This window comes from Ranitomeya imitator, chromosome 1 (genome assembly GCF_032444005.1).
Source record: "Ranitomeya imitator isolate aRanImi1 chromosome 1, aRanImi1.pri, whole genome shotgun sequence".
Taxonomy (NCBI): Eukaryota; Metazoa; Chordata; class Amphibia; order Anura; family Dendrobatidae; genus Ranitomeya; species Ranitomeya imitator.
In genome coordinates, this window is record NC_091282.1 from 17,858,137 (window position 1) to 17,882,543 (window position 24,407).

Below are 24,407 nucleotides of genomic sequence, written 5' to 3' on the forward strand. Positions count from 1 at the left end.
CTGCACTTAATCATCGGGAGCACATGGTTTCTCTAGCGCTGATTCTGGGCAGCCGGGACATCCTGAAGTGGGATAACAGTGCGATCCCACTCACTGCTGCCCCCCTCCCCACATGCTACATCTGTACCATAAGACGCACCCACACTTTCCTCCCAAATTTGGAGGAAAAAAAGTGCGTCTTATGGTCGGAAAAATACGGTAATTATTCTAATTTTCTGCAATAATGAATTTTGGGTTTTCATTGGCTGTAAGCCATAATCATCAACATTAACAGAAATAAACATGTGAAATAGATCACTCTGTATGTAATGACTCTATAGAATATAGGACATTCACTTTTTGTATTGAAGAACTGAACTAAATTAACTTTTTGATGATATTCTAATTCTGTGAGAGGCCTCTGGACATAGTATAAATGGTATTGAGAGAAGTGTCACCGTATTTACGCCGAGATTTTCTGCCTATTTCTTTTAGGCTGAAAGTACCCTCTCGGCTTATACTCGAGTCATTGTCCCTGGGGTCGGCGGGGGAGGGGGGCGGTGGCTGTGACATACTCACCTGCTCCTGGTGTGGTCCCTGGTTCTCCGGGCACAGACAGCTTCTTCCAGCGTTGAGCGGTCACGTGGTACCACTCATTACAGTAGTGAATATGGACCCAACTCCACTCCCATAGGGGTGGAGCCGCATATTCATTACTGTAATGAGCAGTACCAGGTGACCGCTCAACGCTGGATGAAGCTGTCAGTGCCCGGAGAACCAGGGACGTGCAGGGACCGCGCCAGGAGCAGGTGAGTATAATGGGCAGGGGAGCACTGTGCGATAGTCACCTGTCCCACGTTCCGGCGCCGCTCCGTCTTCCGCGTCCTCTGCAGTGACGCTCAGGTCAGAGGGTGCGATGACGTGGTTAGTCCACGCTCTCTGTCTGGACGTTGGTGCAGAGGACGAAGAAGACACAGCGGCGCCGGAACGAGGTGAGTATAGTGAGTGCTAGGGACCTGAGAGGCGAGTGTGTCATATTATTTTTTTTTAATCAAAGCAACAGCATATGGGGCAAATACCTCTATGGATCATCTTATGGGCCATAATCAAAGTTTGTGCAGCATTATATGGGGCAAATATGCCTATGGAGCATCTTATGGGGCCATCGTGAACTGTATGGAGCATTAAATGGGGCTCCTGATTCAATATGGATATTCAAAAACACTTAACCTACTGATATCTCAATTAATTTTATTTTATTGGTGTCTATTTTTATTTTTTACATTTACCGGTAGCTGCTGCATTTCCCACCCTAGGTTTATACTCGTCATTAAGTTTTCCCAGTTTTTTGTGGCAAAATTAGGGGGGTCGGCTTATACTCGAGTATATATGGTATATAAACAGGCGAATAGCAGATATCTCTCATATTCAGTGGCTATAAAACGTCTACACACCCCTATTATTAAAGTGGCACTAATACTTTGTTGAAGTGCCCTTCGAATTTCTGGCAGTGTTGAACCTTTTTAGGTTGTGGTCTATCAGCACGACACATCCAGAATTGGCGATCTTTGCCAGCTCCTTGCAGTAGCTCCATATCTGTCAGATTGTGGGGTCATATCCTGTGCACAGCCCCCTCTTCAGGTCTGCACAGATTGTCATTTAGGTTCAGGTCTGGGTCCGGCCGTTCCAGGACTTCCATCTTCCTTCTAGTGAAGCCGTTCTTTTCCAATTTGGAGGTCCCTTAGGATCATTGTTGTGTTTGAAAGAAGAAATTCCTCCTCATCTTCAGCTTTTTAGCAGAGGCCGGAAGGTTCAGATGTAAAATTGATATTTGAAACTGTCCATAATTCCCTCCACCTTGACTAAAACCCCAGTTCCAGCTGCCAAAAAACAGCCCCAAATCATAATGCTGCCTCCACCATACCTCACTGTGGAGATGGTGTTCTTTTGATGATGTGCAGTGTCGGATTTGCGCTGAGCAAACCTTTTGGGATTGTGGCAAAAAAGTTCAACCTTTTAGAACATGTTTCCCTCATGCCTTTGGCAGCCATGATGGAGAGTTTGGTAGAACATCGCTGGGTTTGCATGTTTTTCTCTGTAAGAAAAGACTTGTCTCCTACCCCACACATATGAAGACTGCGGGAGATTGTCACATGCAGGACACAACCAGGGCTGGCCAGAAATTCCTGCAGCTCCATTAATGTTGCCGTCGGCCTCTTACATTCACCCAGACCAACTTTCTTCTTACCTCTTCCTCAGTTTTTGAGAGACGTCCTGTTCTAGGTAATATTCCAGTCATGCCACTTCTCAATTAATGTCTTTTACATTACAAAACCCTGGAATTATAACATGGGTGTAGCGTTTTTGGCTGTCTTCTGGCTGCCATTGAAGATATATGGAGGTCATGTAATTAGTCCTTTTGTATGTCTACCACAGATGGATCCAGGAGGGGAAATCCACCAGAGAATCACAACATCTCGGAGGATCATCAGGTAGATGACACTGAAGCCCCCACAACATCTGACCATGAAGTGATGGGACCTGAGCTCATCTTACATTTTTCTTTTTAGGGTGAAGATCTGATTGATATTAACGTTGAGGTTAAAGATGAAGTAGAAGAGACGATGGATGTATGGGCCGATCAGCAGGGTGAGGAGGGGAGACTGTCATGTCTGTTCTGTGGTCACCGACTACTACTTCCTCTCATCATCACATGACACAATCTATTCCGTCACTGTGTCTCCTACAGATGGATCCAGGAGGAGAAATCCACCAGAGAGATGTCCCCGTCCTCTGTATCCCCAGGACTGTCCGGAGAAGAATCGCAACATCCCGGAGGATCATCAGGTAGACGGTGCTGAGCCCTGTACCGGATCTGTATATGGGGGGACATTTCTGATCGAGGTCATAGATGTCATAAGTTCTGATGGATCTTCCTGACCTTAGACCATATTATTGTGCCTCGGTTATCAATGATGAGAAAAACCTATACAGTGCTTTACGAAAGTATTCGGCCCCCTTGATCTTTTCAACCTTTTCCCACATATCATGCTTCAAACATAAAGATACCAAATGTAAATTTTTGGTGAAGAATCAACAAGTGGAACACAATTGTGAAGTTGAACGAAATTAATTGGTTATTTTAAATTTTTGTGGAAATTCAAAAACTGAAAAGTGGGGCGTGCAATATTATTCGTCCCCTTTACTTTCAGTGCAGGAAACTCCCTCCAGAAGTTCATTGTGGATCTCTGAATGATCCAATGTCGTCCTAAATGCCTAATGATGATAAATATAATCCTCCTGTGTGTAATCAAGTCTCCGTATAAATGCTCCTGCTCTGTGATAGTCTCAGGGTTCTGTGTGAAGCACAGAGAGCATCATGAAGACCAAGGAACACAACAGGCAGGTCCGTGATACTGTTGTGGAGAAGTTTAAAGCCGGATTTGGATACAAAATGATTTCCAAAACTTTACACATCCCAAGGAGCACTGTGCAAGCGATCATATAGAAATGGAAGGAGCATCATACCACTGCAAATCTACCAAGACCCGGCCGCCCCTCTAAACTTTCATCTCAAACAAGGAGAAGACTGACCAGAGATGCAGCCGAGAGGCCCATGATCACTCTGGATGAGCTGCAGAGATCTACAGCTGAGGTGCGACAGTCCGTCCATAGGACAACAATCAGTCGTACACTGCACAAATCTGGCCTTTATGGAAGAGTGGCAAGAAGAAAGCCATTTCTCAAAGATATCCATAAAAAGTGTTGTTCAAAGTTTGCAACAAGCCACCTGGGAGTCACCAAACATGTGGAAGAAGTTGCTCTGGTCAGATGAAACCAAAATCGAACTTTTTGGCAACAGTGCCAACGCAGCTCATCACCCTGAACACACCATCCCCACTGTCAAACATGGTGGTGGCAGCATCATGGTTTGGGTCTGCTTTTCTTCAGCAGGGACAGGGAAGATGGGTAAAATTGATGGGAAGATGGATGGAGAAAAATACAGGACCATTCTTGAAGAAAACCTGTTGGAGTCTGCAAAAGACCTGAGACTGGGACGGAGATTTGTCTTCCAACAAGACAATGATCCCAAACATAAAGCAGAATCTAAAATGGAATGGTTCACAAATAATCGTATCCAGGTGTTAGAATGGCCAAGTCACAGTCCAGACCTCAATCCAATGGAGAATCTGTGGAAAGAGCTGAAAACTGCTGATCACAAACGATCTCCATCAAACCTCACTGAGCTCGAGCTGTTTGCCGGGAAGAACGAGGAGAATTTCAGTCTCTCCATGTACAAAACTGATAGCGACAAAACCCCAAGAGACTTGTAATCGCAGCAAAAGGGGCGCAACAAAGTATTAAGTTACAGGGGCCGAATAATATTGCACGCCCCACTCTTCAGTTTATGAATTTCCACAAAAATTTAAAATAACCAAAAAATTTCCTTCAATTTCACAATTGTGTTCCACTTGTTGTTGATTCTTCACCAAAATTTTACATTTGGTATCTTTATGTTTGAAGCCTGATATGTGGGAAAAGGCTGGAAAGTTCCAGGGGGCCGAATACTTTCGCATGGCACTGTACGTCTTTTCAGCAGTGACCACATCCGGCTGAGTAATGTCCGTGTATTCCGGAGTTTACGACACAGAAATCTATAGTTTACAGTAATTCAAGTAGTAAATGTGAGAAGAAGGTGATTTAGACTAAAGACTACACGAGCTTCTTACAAAAACCGTATAGAACATGTACATGAAGCTGATCTGTGAATGGCGCCTTGGTTTGTGTCTTCTGCTGTCAAACCCCAAGTTGTGCTGAATTGTTTCATCTGTCACATCAGAGGGAAGATCTCATTAGTATTAAAGTGGAGGAAAACCTAGAAGAGGCGATGAGAGGAGGTCAGCCGTGTATGAACGTCGTGAAGGAGGAAACTCCAGATGTTACCACAGGTACGTAATCATGACATTAGCTTTCCATTATTTGTATTAACATTATCAGAAGGGCACATCTCCTAACACAAGATCCACCACTTATAATAGATATCACAGCTCACCTCCTCCTGTACAGTGACTGATAACACCTCTATATACAGTAGATAACACAGGATCCACCATTCACAATAGGTGATGTCACAGCTCACCTCCTCCTCCTGTACAATGACTGATAACTAGGGTTGAGCGAAACGGATCGTTCATTTTCAAAAGTCGCCGACTTTTGGCAAATTCGGGTTTCATGAAACCCGACCCGATCCCTGTGTGGGGTCGGCCATGCGGTACGCGACTTTCGCGCCAAAGTCGCGTTTCGTATGACGCGCTTGGCGCCATTTTTTTCAGCCAATGAAGGGGCGTGGGCAGAGTGATGACATAGGTCTTAGGGGCGTGGACGCCTATCGCCATGTTGTCGCTTGTGCGCTGTAGCGATTTGCACTGTGTAACACCAGCTTTTCAGTTCTCGGACGGACGGAGGGGAGAGAGGGAGAGAGAGAGAGAAAAAAAAAAAAAAAATCCCATTGCCTTTGCATTGGGTTTCGTGTTTCGGTCGATCCTCGACTTTTCGCCATAATCGGCCGATTTCACTCGACTCGACTTTTGAGATAGTCGGGTTTCGCGAAACCCGGCTCGACCCTAAAAAAGTCAAGGTCGCTCAACCCTACTGATAACCTCTATATACAGTAGATAACACAGGATCCACCATTGGCAATAGGTGATGTCACAGCTCACCTCCTCCTCCTCCTGTACAATGACTGATAACCCCTCTATATACAGTAGATAACACAGGATCCACCATCCGCAATAGGTGATGTCACAGCTCACCTCCTCCTCCTGTACAATGACTGATAACCCCTCTATATACAGTAGATAACCCAGGATCCACCATTCGCAATAGGTGATGTCACAGCTCACCTCCTTCTCCTCCTGTACAATGACTGATAACACCTCTATATACAGTAGATAACACAAGATCCACCATTCACAATAGGTGATATCACAGCTCACCTCCTCCTCATGTACAATGACTGATAACACCTCTATATACAGTAGATAACACAAGATCCACCATTCACAATAGGTGATGTCACAGCTCACCTCCTCCTTCTGTACAATGACTGATAACACCTCTATATACAGTAGATAACACAGGATCCACCATTCACAATAGGTGATATCACAGCTCACCTCCTCCTGTACAATGACTGATAACACCTCTATATACAGTAGATAACACAGGATCCACCATTCACAATAGGTGATGTCACAGCTCACCTCCTCCTCCTGTACAATGACTGATAACACCTCTATATACAGTAGATAACACAGGATCCACCATTCACAATAGGTGATGTCACAGCTCACCTCCTCCTCCTGTACAATGACTGATAACACCTCTATATACAGTAGATAACACAGGATCCACCATTCACAATAGGTGATATCACAGCTCACCTCCTCCTGTACAATGACTGATAACACCTCTATATACAGTAGATAACACAGGATCCACCATTCACAATAGGTGATGTCACAGCTCACCTCCTCCTGCTGTACAATGACTGATAACACCTCTATATACAGTAGATAACACAGGATCCACCATTCACAATAGGTGATGTCACAGCTCACCTCCTCCTCCTGTACAATGACTGATAACACCTCTATATACAGTAGATAACACAGGATCCACCATTCACAATAGGTGATGTCACAGCTCACCTCCTCCTCCTGTACAATGACTGATAACACCTCTATATACAGTAGATAACATAGGATCCACCATTCACAATAGGTGATGTCACAGCTCACCTCCTCCTGTACAATGACTGATAACACCTCTATATACAGTAGATAACACAGGATCCACCATTCACAATAGGTGATGTCACAGCTCACCTCCTCCTCCTGTACAATGACTGATAACACCTCAGTATATGTAGTCCAGTCAAAATACAAAAAACAAATACCTTACCCTGAACAACAAATTCCAAGAAATCATTTTATTGTTTTTTTTGGTAGTATTACATGTAGGGAAAAACATACTAAAAGTTTACCAAGATAGGGTTACCACAAAGGGTCGAAATGTGACGTCAAAGCTGTAAAATGTTAAATGCGACTCACCATTCAGTGTCTGTCATATTTCTTTTACAATTACTATTATTATATTTATTATTTAACGATTTATCTTCTTTTACAGAGCTGAGAATGATGGGAAGTCAAGAAACTTGCCCCTTATGCAGCTGTGAAGTAGAAGATGACGGAGAAAGAGTGGTGATTGGTGCGAAAGGAGCTGAAGGGATCAATAACGCCAGTATTGAGAGGGGCGTTAGCACTGTGGTGGCTGCTGGAGCAGTGGTGCACAAGAGATGTCGCATGAACTACATAAACAAGAAGCAAATAGAGTTGCATAAGAAAGCTACTTCCGTTCATCGTTCACCTGCCAAGAGAGGTACACGGGTGTCTACTGGATCCTATGATCGCACGACGCAGTGTTTGTTCTGTGGACCTGAAGTGGTGAAGACAAGATCTAGTAGTGATTTCGATGACTATAGCTTTGTTAAAACGGATGGATTTGTAAGGTCCATCATGTCACATTGCAAACAGCGTAATGATGACCGGGCAATCGCCATTCAAGGGAGAATCGCATACTTTGGGAATGACTTAGCCTAGGTTCACATTGCGTTAGGGCAATCCGTTTAGCGATCCCGCTAGCACAGATGCCCGATCTGCGCTAGCGAGGAACGGACCTCGGGCGCTGCAAGCAGCGTCCGAGGTCCGTCCAAAACAAAAAACACCAAAAAAGGACACATTCAAGAAAAAACACCAAAAGCAGGCAAAGATGCTTACCTGTCTAAATGGGCCTCAATACAAATGCACAAGCAGGGTGCAGCGGACCCAAACAAAATAGCAAATGCACAGGTGCAATACCTAATAAAACAGCCAGCCTTCAATAAGGGTTTGGCCGTGTGGTACACCAATGCACCAAGATAAAATACTCTGTATGTGGCGTGTTCACACAAGGAATACAAAGCATCTGGCTACAGCCTATTAATTAACGTTTAATTAACGGTTTTCCTCCACTTTAATACTAATGAGATCTTCCCTCTGATGTCACAGATGAAACAATTCAGCACAACTTGGGGTTTGACAGCACAAGACACAAACCAAGGCGCCATACACAGATCAGCTTCATGTACATGTTCTATACAGTTTTTGCAAAAAGCTCGTGTAGTTTTTAGTCTAAATCACCATCTTCTCACATTTGTTGAATGTGGTGAGTAATGTCCGTGTATTCTGGAGTTTACGACACAGAAAGCTATAGTTTACAGTAATTCAAGTAGCAAATGTGAGAAGAAGGTGATTTAGACTAAAGACTACACGAGCTTTTTGTATGTATATATATATATATATATATATATATATATATATATATATATATATATATATATATATATATATATATATATACATACATACATACATACATATATATATACATATATATATATGAGTCGGCTTATATACCGTATAATATATATAGTATATACTCGAGTATAAGCCGACCCCCCTAATTTTGTCACACAAAAAACTGGGAAAACCTATTGACTCGAGTATAAGCCTAGGGTAGGAACTGCAGCAGCTACCGGTGAATTTCAAAAATAAAAATAGATGCTCCATACCGTTCATTATTGCTCCATATAAAGCTGTGCCACATATAATGCTCTGCACCGTTCATTATGGCCCCATAGATGCTCCAGATAAAGCTGTGCCATATATAATGCTCTGCACCGTTCATTATGGCCCCATAGATGCTCCACATAAAGCTGTGCCATATATAATGCTCTGCACCGTTCATTATGGCCCCATAGATGCTCCATATAAAACTGTGCCATATAGAATGCTCTGCACCGTTCATTATTGCCCCATATAAAGCTGTGCCATATATAATGTTCTGCACCGTTCATTATGGCCCCATAGATGCTCCACATAAAGCTGTGCCCCATATATAATGCTCTGCACCGTTCATTATGGCTCCATAGAAAGCTGTGCCATATATAATGCTCTGCACCGTTGATTATTACCCCATAGATGCTCCATATAAAGCTGTGCCATAAATAATGCTGCTGCTGCAATAAAAAAAAAAAATCACATACTCACCTCTCTTGCTCAGGACGCCGGCGCTTTCAATATTTACCTGCTCCTCGTGCGGCTCCGTCTCCAGCACTGACGCTCAGCAGAGGGCGCGCACTGACTACGTCACCGCACCTTCTAACCTGAGCGTCACTGCCAGAGGACGCTGGAGACGGAGCCACACCGGAACGAGGAGCAGGTAAATATCACGCAGCGCTCCCCTCCCCGTATACTTACCTGCTCCCGGCGCGGTCCCTGCAGTCCCGGCGCTGCATGTTCTTCCTGTATTGAGCGATCAGTTACCGCTCATTTTCAGTCATGAATATGCAGCTCCACCTATTTGGGAGGTGGAGCCGCATATTCATTTCTGTAATGAGCGGTACCATGTGACCACTCAATACAGGAAGAAGATGCAGCGCTGGAAGAAGCAGGGACCGCGCCGGGAGCAGGTAAGTATAATTACACAGACCCCGCTCCCCCTCCCCTGCCGACCCCCGGGTATGACTCGAGTATAAGCCGAGAGGGGGACTTTCAGCCCCAAAAAATGGTCTGTAAATCTCGGCTTATACTCGAGTATATACGGTGTGTATATATATATATATATATGTATATGTGTGTATATATATATATATATATATATATATATATATATATATATATATATATATATATATATATACACACACACACACACACCGATCAGGGCTAGAGATATAAGATTTGTATATTCCAAATGTCCATCGAGGGATCTATACCTCCCTGAATTGGCTAGAAGCTAAACCCAATGAGTGCAAAGAGCGGGTTTCTCCGTAAGTGGGTCATATAATTACTCCGTGTTTACGCTTAAAAGAATCCCCCTGATGTGGGGCACATTCTGATCATCGTGTCTTTCGTATACGAGATTCATACAGCGAGCTAGGCATAAAAATAGTTTTCATAATTCTAAGTAAAGGGAAGGTTTCAGCCTCTAAGTGAGGTCACCACAGGAGGAGTGCCTGCGTTTTAGGCTAGGAAATAAGTAAGAGAAGCAGGAGTCTTGAGGTGTCTTTGTCCGGGATCTAGCTGCTATACAGATGCGTGCCATGCTTTTAGGTGTGACCCCCTCCTTCACAGCACAGGGTCGGCCATGAGATAAGATGACATAAAGAAATGTAAGTGTTTATTTTCAACCTTAATCCCATTTTATTTGTAATTGTATTGTACATATGATTTGTCTTCTTTATAATGTCTTTATACCTCTGTAAACACTGCCTACCTTTTTTTTGAGTAAAATATAAAATTACTAGCTTGTCTCTCCTTGCTCTTTAACGAACGGTCGCGTCCTCTCAAGTGAATTACGCTACTAATCCCTTACCCTCAGATCAGACAGCGTACTTGCACCTGGGATAATTAGTCACCAGAAAGGCTGCCTTACTATGTACTGGCTAGTGGGCAAACTGCAGCGAGGGCGATATAACTACTCCCACTCAGGCGGGAATAATAATTATGAACGCCGTCTGTCGCTACCAGGTTTCCCAAAAGCACAGGACAAATCCGCTGCCACCAACTCCAATTTCTTAATAATGGGTCCGGAGCCCACCCAATAGGTAGCATAATTCTCTTCAGAGGATGTGACAGTACGTTATAGAAACATCATGCACCAAGCATGAACCGGACCAGTGAAAAAATGACAGGGAATATTTAAAAGTATATACCGTATATACTCGAGTATAAGCCGACCCCCCCTAATTTTGCCACAAAAAAATGGAAAAACTTAATGACTCGAGTATAAGCCTAGGGTGGAAAATGCAGCAGGTACCGGTAAATTTCAAAAATATAATGCTCCATAAAGTTCATGATGGGCCCATATAATGCTCCATACAGTTGATGATGGGCCCATATAATGCTCCATAAAGTTGATGATGTGCCCATAAGATGCTCCATAGAAAAATATGCCCCATGTAATGCTGCATACAGTTCATTATGGCCCCATAAGATGCTCCATATAAAACTGTGCCATATAGAATGCTCCATACATTTCATTATTGCCCCATAAGATGCTCCATATATAGCTGTGCCATATAGAATGCTCCATACATTTCATTATTGCCCCATAAGATGATCCATATAAAGCTGTGCCATATAGAATGCTCCATACATTTCATTATTGCCCCATAAGATGCTCCATATATAGCTGTGCCATATAGAATGCTCCATACATTTCATTATTGCCCCATAAGATAGATCCATACATAGCTGTGCCATATAGAATGCTCCATACATTTCATTATTGCCCCATAAGATAGATCCATATAAAACTGTGCCATATAGAATGCTCCATACATTTCATTATTGCCCCATAAGATGCTCCATATAAAGCTGTGCCATATAGAATGCTCCATACATTTCATTATTGCCCCATAAGATGCTCCATATATAGCTGTGCCATATAGAATGCTCCATACATTTCATTATTGCCCCATAAGATAGATCCATATAAAACTGTGCCATATAGAATGCTCCATACATTTCATTATTGCCCCATAAGATGCTCCATATAAAGCTGTGCCATATAGAATGCTCCATACATTTCATTATTGCCCCATAAGATAGATCCATATAAAGCTGTGCCATATAGAATGCTCCATACATTTCATTATTGCCCCATAAGATGCTCCATATAAAGCTGTGCCATATAGAATGCTCCATACATTTCATTATTGCCCCATAAGATGCTCCATATAAAGCTGTGCCATATAGAATGCTCCATACATTTCATTATTGCCCCATAAGATGCTCCATATATAGCTGTGCCATATAGAATGCTCCATACATTTCATTATTGCCCCATAAGATGCTCCATATATAGCTGTGCCATATAGAATGCTCCATACATTTCATTATTGCCCCATAAGATGCTCCATATATAGCTGTGCCATATAGAATGCTCCATACATTTCATTATTGCCCCATAAGATGATCCATATAAAGCTGTGCCATATAGAATGCTCCATACATTTCATTATTGCCCCATAAGATAGATCCATATAAAACTGTGCCATATAGAATGCTCCATACATTTCATTATTGCCCCATAAGATGCTCCATATAAAGCTGTGCCATATAGAATGCTCCATACATTTCATTATTGCCCCATAAGATAGATCCATATAAAACTGTGCCATATAGAATGCTCCATACATTTCATTATTGCCCCATAAGATAGATCCATACATAGCTGTGCCATATAGAATGCTCCATACATTTCATTATTGCCCCATAAGATAGATCCATATAAAACTGTGCCATATAGAATGCTCCATACATTTCATTATTGCCCCATAAGATGCTCCATATAAAGCTGTGCCATATAGAATGCTCCATACATTTCATTATTGCCCCATAAGATGCTCCATATATAGCTGTGCCATATAGAATGCTCCATACATTTCATTATTGCCCCATAAGATGCTCCATATATAGCTGTGCCATATAGAATGCTCCATACATTTCATTATTGCCCCATAAGATAGATCCATATAAAACTGTGCCATATAGAATGCTCCATACATTTCATTATTGCCCCATAAGATGCTCCATATAAAGCTGTGCCATATAGAATGCTCCATACATTTCATTATTGCCCCATAAGATAGATCCATATAAAGCTGTGCCATATAGAATGCTCCATACATTTCATTATTGCCCCATAAGATGCTCCATATAAAGCTGTGCCATATAGAATGCTCCATACATTTCATTATTGCCCCATAAGATAGATCCATATAAAACTGTGCCATATAGAATGCTCCATACATTTCATTATTGCCCCATAAGATGCTCCATATATAGCTGTGCCATATAGAATGCTCCATACATTTCATTATTGCCCCATAAGATGCTCCATATATAGCTGTGCCATATAGAATGCTCCATACATTTCATTATTGCCCCATAAGATGCTCCATATATAGCTGTGCCATATAGAATGCTCCATACATTTCATTATTGCCCCATAAGATGATCCATATAAAGCTGTGCCATATAGAATGCTCCATACATTTCATTATTGCCCCATAAGATAGATCCATATAAAACTGTGCCATATAGAATGCTCCATACATTTCATTATTGCCCCATAAGATGCTCCATATAAAGCTGTGCCATATAGAATGCTCCATACATTTCATTATTGCCCCATAAGATAGATCCATATAAAACTGTGCCATATAGAATGCTCCATACATTTCATTATTGCCCCATAAGATGCTCCATATAAAGCTGTGCCATATAGAATGCTCCATACATTTCATTATTGCCCCATAAGATGATCCATATAAAGCTGTGCCATATAGAATGCTCCATACATTTCATTATTGCCCCATAAGATGCTCCATATATAGCTGTGCCATATAGAATGCTCCATACATTTCATTATTGCCCCATAAGATGCTCCATATAAAGCTGTGCCATATAGAATGCTCCATACATTTCATTATTGCCCCATAAGATGCTCCATATAAAGCTGTGCCATATAGAATGCTCCATACATTTCATTATTGCCCCATAAGATAGATCCATATAAAACTGTGCCATATAGAATGCTCCATACATTTCATTATTGCCCCATAAGATGCTCCATATAAAGCTGTGCCATATAGAATGCTCCATACATTTCATTATTGCCCCATAAGATAGATCCATATATAGCTGTGCCATATAGAATGCTCCATACATTTCATTATTGCCCCATAAGATAGATCCATATAAAGCTGTGCCATATAGAATGCTCCATACATTTCATTATTGCCCCATAAGATAGATCCATATATAGCTGTGCCATATAGAATGCTCCATACATTTCATTATTGCCCCATAAGATGATCCATATAAAGCTGTGCCATATAGAATGCTCCATACATTTCATTATTGCCCCATAAGATGCTCCATATAAAGCTGTGCCATATAGAATGCTCCATACATTTCATTATTGCCCCATAAGATAGATCCATATATAGCTGTGCCATATAGAATGCTCCATACATTTCATTATTGCCTTATAAGATGCTCCATATAAAGCTGTGCCATATAGAATGCTCCATACATTTCATTATTACCCCATAAGATAGATCCATACATAGCTGTGCCATATAGAATGCTCCATACATTTCATTATTGCCCCATAAGATAGATCCATATATAGCTGTGCCATATAGAATGCTCCATACATTTCATTATTGCCCCATAAGATGCTCCATATAAAGCTGTGCCATATAGAATGCTCCATACATTTCATTATTGCCCCATAAGATAGATCCATATATAGCTGTGCCATATAGAATGCTCCATACATTTCATTATTGCCCCATAAGATGATCCATATAAAGCTGTGCCATATAGAATGCTCCATACATTTCATTATTGCCCCATAAGATGATCCATATAAAGCTGTGCCATATAGAATGCTCCATACATTTCATTATTACCCCATAAGATGATCCATATAAAGCTGTGCCATATAGAATGCTCCATACATTTCATTATTGCCCCATAAGATGATCCATATAAAGCTGTGCCATATAGAATGCTCCATACATTTCATTATTGCCCCATAAGATGATCCATATAAAGCTGTGCCATATAGAATGCTCCATACATTTCATTATTGCCCCATAAGATGATCCATATAAAGCTGTGCCATATAGAATGCTCCATACATTTCATTATTGCCCCATAAGATAGATCCATATAAAGCTGTGCCATATAGAATGCTCCATACATTTCATTATTGCCCCATAAGATGCTCCATATAAAGCTGTGCCATATAGAATGCTCCATACATTTCATTATTGCCCCATAAGATGATCCATACATAGCTGTGCCATATAGAATGTTCCATACATTTCATTATTGCCCCATAAGATGATCCATATAAAACTGTGCCATATAGAATGCTCCATACATTTCATTATTGCCCCATAAGATAGATCCATATAAAGCTGTGCCGTATAGAATGCTCCATACATTTCATTATTGCCCCATAAGATGATCCATATAAAGCTGTGCCATATAGAATGCTCCATACATTTCATTATTGCCCCATAAGATGATCCATATAAAGCTGTGCCATATAGAATGCTCCATACATTTCATTATTGCCCCATAAGATGATCCATATAAAGCTGTGCCATATAGAATGCTCCATACATTTCATTATTACCCCATAAGATGATCCATGTGCATGTTACACATGGAATATAAAAATAAAATGTGCTATATGCAAATATGATCAAGCGCCACTTATGAAAATAGGGGAAATATTCCAGGACCGCCAAATGCTTGATAGTGTGCACCCCGACGCACGTTTCGGAATCACAGTTCCTTCGCGTCGGGGTGCACACTATCAAGCGCTTGGCGGTCCTGGAATATTTGCCCTATTTTCATAGGTGGCGCTCGATCATATTTGCATATAGCACGTTTTGTTTTTATATTCTTTGTGTAACATGCATGGTATGCACTTCTAATGGCAAGTTACCTTTGTAAATCCAGCACATAGCACTTTTTGCACTTTGCACGCTTATTTTTACTACATATATTTTTGAAAAACTGGTCACTCTGTATGATATTATTTTATACACATCATCATTTTTTTTGGCTTTTATAATATATGCAATACATGGTCTCTACTTTTCTCTTGACACTTGTTTTGCCTACTGGGGTATCTAGTACATAATATAATCTGACCTGCCTCTTGCAATTATATATTGCACTATATTTTTCTTGATATGTGCACATGCAAAATATACATACATATATGATTTTATTCATGTGTATTTTAATGTTTTTTTCTATTGCTATGGAATAAAAGATATATATATATATATACTTATTCCCTGTCATTTTTTCACTGGTCTGGTTCATGCTTGGTGCATGCTGTTTCTGTTCTCTTTAGTGGTTTCACTATACTTTTTGACACATGTGGTGACTTCGGGATTACTGCTAGGACTGGATTATATAAACTTTGAAATTAAGCATTGTACATTCTCTTTATATAGTACCTGGGTGTTATCTCTGTGTCCATTTGATTAGTACGTTATAGAGCAAAGAGAGACAAAGCTAGTAATTTTATATATTTTACTCCAAAAAGGTCGGCAGTGTTTACAAAAGGGTAAAAGGATATTATAAAAGAAGACAAATATTGTATGTACAGACAACAACAAATAAAAAGGGATTAACGGAAAAAAATAAACTTACAGTTCTCTCATATTATTTCATAGCAGACCATGTGGCTCAGGAGAAGGGCGACACATCAAGATGCATTACAGATGCATCTCGCAGCTAGACCCTGGACAAAAGACTAGTGAAGACTCAGGTTTCACTCACTTATCCCTGTGCGCAAAACCCAGGCACTCCTTGTGTGGTGACCTCACTCAGAGGCTGAATACTCCCCTTTCTTAAAATTTATGAACAGCCATGTCTACACATTTCTCGCCGTATGAACCTCATAGAAGAACGACAGAATGATCATGATGGTCACCACGTCATGGCGGTTCCTTTAAGTATAAACACGAGGTAATTATATGACCCGCATAAGCAGTAATGCGTATCTCAATTTCTGCTAAGCACTGAGCTTAGAAAACGCACGGGTGGGTAACCCTATCGTTGCACATACAAAATGTATAACTTTCATACCTCTGTCACTAATTGGAGTCAAGTTATGCCTTACTATTAAGTTTCTACATTATCAAAAGAGCACGTTAATTTATATTTTATTCAGAATAGAAATTAACCACTTCTTTCACATACTATAGCTGCCTTTCCCAGATTAAAGCCATAAACTACTCATTTGGGGGCTGCTGCACATTGGTATCAAGTTGTGCAGAGTGTGTAGTGGAAGTCAGTTTCCTATGCAGCTTAAGAGGGGGGATCGGAGAGCACATAGCGTGTCTGCCATAGGGCTTTGTTTTTGTATCTGTGAATGCAGTGGGGGAGAAAGGGGGGGTTCGAATCTGCAGTGTGTGTGTGCCATGGAAGGCTGCTTTCACACTATCGTCGGCCCGTCGCAGTGTGTCGGGCTAACGTACCGACGCATACTGTGAAATAAAATCACAATGGGGGCAGCGGATGCAGTTTTTCATCGCATCCGCTGCCCCATTGTGAGTTGCGGGGATGAGGGGGCGGAGCTTCGGCCGCGCATGCGCAGTCGAAAATGGCAGACATGATGCACAAAAAAACGTTACATGGAACTTTTTGTGCCGACGGTCTGTCCGCAAAAACACGACGCATCCGTTGTGCGACGGATGCGACGTGTGGCAATCCGTCGCAATGCGTCCCTAATGAAGTCTATGGAGAGAAAACGCATCCTGTGGCCAACTTTGCAGGATGCGTTTTTTTCTGCAAAACGACGCATTGCGACGTGCGTCGTACGACCCTAGTGTGAAAGTAGCCGAACCTTCTAGAACTGAACTCATAATATGGCATTTTTACATTATCGTGACACACCTATTAAAGGGAGACCAATTGTGTCTGGAATTGGTAGTGTTGGACACAATGTAGGAGTCTATTCTAGACTACATCGTTAGACCCTTTGTGATTATCTTACCCTCATACATCAGGGACACAAAGGATTTTCTACGTAGACTGGAATGAATTTCTATTGAACAGGACTCTTTGATGGCTTGCATTGACATTGCGGTCTTGTATTCCTCAGTCCCCCATAATAAAGGCATAGATTGTGTTGAATACTTTCTCTCAGCGAGGGGTTGTCAATACTTCTAACATAATAATCTTGTGCGAACCCTCCTTGAATTTGTTCTGGCCAATAAGTTTTTCACCTCTGCCAGGAATATCCACCCCCAGCTCTGGGCCGCTGCCATGGGCAGCAAGTTACACGAACCTGTTCCTTGGCTGGTTGGAGGATACCGTGGTTTTTCCTGAAACCATGTCTTAATTTACCATACTCATGGATTTGTGGGTCAGATTTGTCAATGACGTGTAAATCTAATGATCTCAGAGAGAGATTTCTGACAAGGAGCCACCCTGACCTGGTGTTGAGGGAGTCCTTCCATCATTCACTAAGAGCGAGAGGGACTTCTGGTATCTCAGGACAAATCGGTAATCAAAGACAAATCCATTTGTCCCATCTAACCACTGGTTAGGGAGATCCTCAGTAAACTGGAAAATACTCAGGATGGATGAGGACATTTGTAAAATTATCAGTAACTTCCCCCATGATCACTTACCGCAAGACTCGTTCCACCGGTGACCGTGTGGTACACCTGGCTGCCAACGAAACTTGGGCGATCTTACAAATGTGGCATCTGTGTGGCACTTGAGTCGATCCAAGCAGGAAAACCTTTCCGTAATGATTGTACTGGTGAAGAGCTCAATATTGGAGAATTAATTGCAAAATGAAGGGCATCATCTATAAGGCTATCTGCTTGTGGCAAATTGATTGCAGAGTTCAGGAGAGAAGCGGAGGAGCAAATGTTGCACATATCCAGCTACACACATCAATATTGACCATCAGGGTAACAGTTATTTCCTTTTTGGTCTTTTTATTTTCCCAGCAGTGCCACAATCGTATTCTGCCCTTCTTAGGTCAGGAGATATACATGGGGCACGACGGGGTTATATAGGAACCATCCCTCACTTGTTCCTGCCATCCAGCTTGGCAGAATGTTTCATTATGGCACATTGGTGAGGTTGAGTCTTTCTATACGAGCGCTGGTTGTTTGAGCACTTGCACTTATCGCAGGTACAGTAGTGTGGTCCTTGTGTGTCTTTTATTCTAGGTCCTTTTAATATTCTCACATTTTATTGCAATTCTATATCTGTCTCCTTGCTGATTGGCCATACAACACAATTGATAAGTGAGGTCGTCCACAGTAGACGGCTGCTGACCGAGCAATTGTTTGGCCAACTCTGAGAGCCGTCACCAGGCATCACCGGCGGCTTCTCTCCAGGATATAATACAATTGGCAACCCAAAATTGGGCATGCTGGATCAATGTTTTCCCCTGACGGTAAATTGTCCACAGTCTCCATTTCCATTAGACAATCATCAGAGCCTGTCAGTATCGCGGGTTTCTGCCAACGTTATCAAGGGACTTTAGACAGCAGGTTTCGTTTACTGACCAACCTGTGGCATTAAACGACAACCGATCGGAGAATATCTGCTGATCAGTAGTTCTTTAGTAGCCAATCTATACGGATAGACTGCACGTGACGAAGCGCACTTGGTGATCTGGTGGTTTCACATTAGCGTTTTTTTGCTCAGCGTAGGCCTGCGTACTGTCGCATGCGTACCTATCTTAAACATTGTGTACGCAGGGACATGCGTTGGAATCAGTTTGTATGCGGATGCGTCTCCGTGCATAATTTCACTGTGTCCAGGGAACTCAACATGTTGCATTTTTTGAGGCGTCAAATATGCGCAGGCATACACATGCGGATGAATGCGTCAAAACAACGCATTACTGTATATGGGAACGCATTGGTACACAAGGACATGCGCATGTATGCGTTCGATGCGCATGCGTACTTCAGACTGAACATGTCCAGGAACTGGTTTCAGCCACCCCAGAAACCAAGCTGTATAAAAAGGGGGTGTGGACACTGTAATTTCAGTACTCTCAAGACTCTTGACGTGATCACAACACTCCTGGATTTCATCTGAAGACTATGGATATGACTATAGAAGCTATGAAAATGTCTGTCTCTCCCACTGCAGTCTGTACTCTGTCTCTTTGTGTTTGTCATATTATGCAGTGTGTACTGTCTCTCTTGCAGCCTTCTATTCCAACATGTCCTCGACTGAAGACCTGGCCCAGAGTGGACAAGACACCAATGAAGTGAGTACATTTGCTATACCGATCTGTATCTGTAGTGGAATATGTTTGAATGTATGACCAGCAGTAAATTAACATCTGTCTTAGGCCATGTGCACACGTTCAGGTTTTTTCACTTTTTTTCACGCTAAGAACGCTATAAAAACTCATTAAAATTGCATACATTATGCATTCTATCATTTAGAATGCATTCTGCATGTTTTGTGCACATGGATGCGTTTTTTTTCCGCGAAAAAAAACGCATCGCGGTAAAAAAAAATGAGCATGTTAATTATTTTTGCGGATTTTCTGCATTTTTCCCGCAATTCTATGCATTTGGGAAAAAAACGCACAAAAAACGCATGCGGATTTCTGGCAGAAATGTCCGGTTTTTGTCAGGAAAATTTCTGCAAGAAATCCTGACGTGTGCACATACCCTTAGACTGCAGCTCTCACAAAGGTCATGACCTATGTTATCCTGAGCAGGCAGTCTCCTGGTTTCCTGTCACCCCAGGGGGGATTTCCAGAACACACAGAATTGTAAACACTTCACACCTCCTAGTGCCTTTGATGGGAAGATGCCAAATTGCAGCCTGACTCTGAGTAAGAAAGATTACATGAAGAGTGTTCGAAGAAAAATAATGTATTCATTGGTAAAATAGCCAGGATCCAGTCACAAACCAAGAAATAGAATATTAACCTGAGAGGCTGGTCTAGAAGTCTGACGCCCAGGTTGACTCTAACAGGCCTTTACACATAGAAACACGTTCACAGATTGAGGGGCAGCCAAGCTGATGTGAGCCATTCCATACTCATCCCTCCCTCACGGAGTAGAATGCTGGACTGCAAAGTTTAGATATTTATGTAAGTTTTCTCCCTTTATTTTTATAACTGTTTTGCATATTTGTATGTCACGTTATTTCCATATTTTTGCATCTTTTATTGTAAGCACTGTTCCTTTTCTATTAAATCTTAAAAATTGTATACGTTTGAACCTTGTATGCTCTAAAGAATCCATAGCCTTAGACTGTGTGTCCCTGTTGATTGGCAGACAGTAGTAGTAATATTTCCGGGACTCATCGCCCGTGTGTTCGGTGAGTGGTGGCAGCGTGTATGAGCGGGGTGCATGGACTGTCGGGGGTGATTTATGCTCCATTGCAGCATAGGACAGAGGTTAAATGCTGGACTGAGAGAGAGGAGATAGATTAATGCTTGCAGACGCAACCCCCAGTCACATGCTGAGAAACAGGTACGTGACAAATTGGTGGCAGAGCGGTGGGATAGAATTATTTCTATTAGAGCATTAGTGCATGGTTTAAGCAATTATTCCCTGTACTAAAGAATTGGTATCCTTGGGAGAAGTGCACCAGTTCTACAAGGTTCAACTCCGTGCTTACTTAGACATACTTGCAAACAGTTTCCCTTCCCCATTTTTCTTTTCTATCTTTTATTTGGCAAAGGCTGTTCATTGATACGGCAGTCCAGTACAAGAAGCAGAGCAAAGAGGCTCTGACTGACCTCTGTGAGCAGAGGGGAATAGAGACGGCCGACAAATCCAAGGAACTGCTGTTGCGCGCCTTGGTCGAGCAGGACATAGAGCAAAATACTGAAGCATCTGGGCAAGGAGAGAGTCCACCTCAGACCCAGCAATGCCATCTTTTGCACCGGAGATACCTTCTGGAGGCGCCGGTGCTGAATCTATGGACTCTACAAATGGCCCTACAAAAGCTGGGAACAAGTGATCCCAATATGCGGCTCCAGCTTATTCTACAGTACCGACAGGCTGAGAAAGGTGGCAGAACGCCAGGCTGCTGCTGCAGAACGCCAGGCTGAGAGGGAGGCTGTAGAACGCTGGGAGGAGAGAGCTTTCAAGCTTCAGATGGCTCAAATAGAAAGGGGTAACATCCCGCAGCTAACCCCCTCCCAGGAAATAAATCCGAGGAGACCACGTCTGGGAAAACTTCCCTGTGATATAGAAGGATACGGACTTGGATACTTTGCTTCGGAGGTTTGAAAAAACCTGCAGGCAAAATAATCTACCCCGTGAGCAGTGGGCGCAGTATCTAACCCCAGGGTTGAGAGGCAAAGCCCTGGACGTTTTTGCTGGCCTCCCACCAGAGCTAGATGAAACTGAGACCATAAAAGAGGCCCTGATCAGAAAATACAACCTGACACCAGAAGTGTATCGTAGCAAGTTCGGGAACCTACAATTTGGATCAACGGACAGCTATGCGGATGTTGTGAGCACCTTGAGGACCACGTTCCACCAATGGATCAGGGGACTGTCTATTAACAGTTTTGAGGACTTAACGGATTTTATGGTCAAGGATCAATTTCTTCACATGTGCCCCACGGATGTACGACAATTTGTGTGTGATCGGGAGCCACAAACTGTGGATCAGGCTACAAAGATTGCTCACTGTTATGTGGCTAACAGGATTCCTGAGGTGCGGAAGCCATTGGGTGCCAGCCAATCGCCAGTGCTGTTCAAGCCCACCTTCTATGGGATCCCGGGGAATAGACATTCTTTACGCGATGCACGCCGATGCTTCTCCTGCAACAAAGTGGGACATGTTACCGCTGTCTGCCCAGATAGGGAGAAACGCCCAACTACCACCACAAAGCCATCTGTGTCCCCACCGTCTGTCCTCTTTATGGCCGGCTCTGATGCGAGGGCTAATGAGAATTGTTAATCTGATACTGTTGGCAATAAAGTCACCATTGGTCTCAAGACACCGGGGCAGAGGTGACTCTGGTGCGTCCAACAATGGTAACCACTGCCAATATCATACCAGGAAAGACTATGTCTATTACTTGGATTGGAGGTGTCAGCCCTGCCGTGCCCATAGCCCGTGTGTACTTGGACTGGGGAGCAGGGAATGGACTGAGAAAAGAAGTATCAGAGGTGATTCCCACCAATGTGCTTCTAGGCACAGATTTGGGGAGGTTGGTGTCCCACTATGTCCCTCCCTTGCAAGTAAATGCTACAGAGAAGGTGGAAGCAAGTGACCCACCTGAGATCCCGTGCGAGGAGGGAAAATGTACCAATGTACATATGTGGCCGCAGTTACTCGGAGTCAGGCTGTGGTTCAGACTCAACCCCAAAGATTAGAGGATGAGTCTCAGATAGAACTGCCAGAACAGGAGGCCCATACTGTGGCCCCTGAGCCTCCTCACATGGCAGACCCAACAAGGTCCCTGGTAACCGACACTGAAGACTCAGCTTCAGGCTGGAGACTGACAGTCATCCTAGGCCAGCAGGACCTGCAGACTGACAGCTTCCAGGAGGCCCTGTGGACAGATGTCAGTCTGGAGAAGCTCAGATGTCTTGCAGACCAACCCCCAACTGCTTCTGATAAAGAGAGAATATACTGGGACCAGGGCAGACTGTATACAGAGACTATCCCCATGGATACTACAGAACCTTGAGACTGTGAAAGCGTCTGGTCGTTCCTTAGGCCGGGTTCACATTGCGCTAGGGCAGTCCGTCTAACGGACACGTTTTTAAATATGCAAAGCGCAATATAACAGACATTGTAACGCACCCATAGACTTGCATTTGTATGACACATCGTAACACATGTCAAAATTGGCATGCGTTAGCAACATTCCGTTTTTTTATGACACGCACCTTCCAACGCGGCCTGCAGCATTTTCGGGTCAGGTCAAGGTAACGCAAGAGTAACTGAAGCATTAATTCTGCTATTGAAGTCTATTGCTAACGCAGCCAGACGCAAATCAAGCAAAATGTCCAAATGAAACCATACGTTGCATTGCGTTAATGAGGCTAGTCCATGTGGTCATGTGACAGGAAATATGATTGCAGCCATTTTGGAGCATAGACTCTGCAAACACACTCTGAAAACACCAGCAACACAGTGTGTGTGTCTTGTGAGTGATCAGAGGCAATGTGAGTACAATTCTATGTATTATATTTTTCTGTATACATCATTTGAGTGTGTAGTGGCCATCGGATGTATGTGTGCTAAATGTATTGTTTTGTTTGTATGCAGATGTCAGATAGTGAGGGATCGAGCAGCAGCAGCGTGTCTGCAGTCTTCTCCCAATCGGTAGGCTTTCGATTTAAAAAGCCACAATAAATGTTGTGTGTCACTCGAGTGTATTGAGGTAATCATGTTTTTATTGAAAATAGGAATCTTCTGATCCCGAACCTGCCCGGCCACCCCCCAAAAAAGTGTCCAAGAAGGTACATGCCACAAATTAAGTGTCTTTTTACACATAAATTAATTGATACAAGAATTGTAATTTTTTTGTTTTGTTTACTACACTGTCTTCACCTCACCTTGAAGTGGTAAATATCACGCAAAATATACATTTTTTTAACCCAAAAAATGCTAAATTAGTTTGTTCCTTTTTTTAATTATACATCATTAACCCCTTAACGACCGCCGATACGCCTTTTAACGGCGGCCGCTAAGGGTACTTAAACCACAGCGCCGTTAATTAACAGCGCTGTGGAAAAAGTAAATAGCGCCCCC

The 24,407-nt window shown here is 42.6% G+C and overlaps 1 protein-coding gene across 7 annotated transcripts in view; it reads left to right on the forward strand.

Annotated features, from left to right (window-relative positions):
* Positions 1 to 24,407, forward strand: part of LOC138658341 (uncharacterized) — a 77,504-nt gene that overhangs the window by 35,530 nt on the left and 17,567 nt on the right. For 4 of the 7 annotated variants that reach the window (XM_069745820.1, XM_069745802.1, XM_069745807.1 and 1 more), the window contains 8 exons: positions 2,416 to 2,471; positions 2,550 to 2,628; positions 2,729 to 2,826; positions 4,820 to 4,928; positions 7,168 to 7,419; positions 19,871 to 19,932; positions 23,922 to 23,978; positions 24,062 to 24,115. In XM_069745820.1, the coding sequence (XP_069601921.1) occupies positions 2,416 to 2,471; positions 2,550 to 2,628; positions 2,729 to 2,826; positions 4,820 to 4,928; positions 7,168 to 7,419; positions 19,871 to 19,932; positions 23,922 to 23,978; positions 24,062 to 24,115 (767 nt within the window). The remainder of the gene's footprint in view (positions 1 to 2,415; positions 2,472 to 2,549; positions 2,629 to 2,728; positions 2,827 to 4,819; positions 4,929 to 7,167; positions 7,420 to 19,870; positions 19,933 to 23,921; positions 23,979 to 24,061; positions 24,116 to 24,407) is intronic. The other 3 variants (XM_069745811.1, XM_069745815.1, XM_069745830.1) reach the window with 2 other exon arrangements.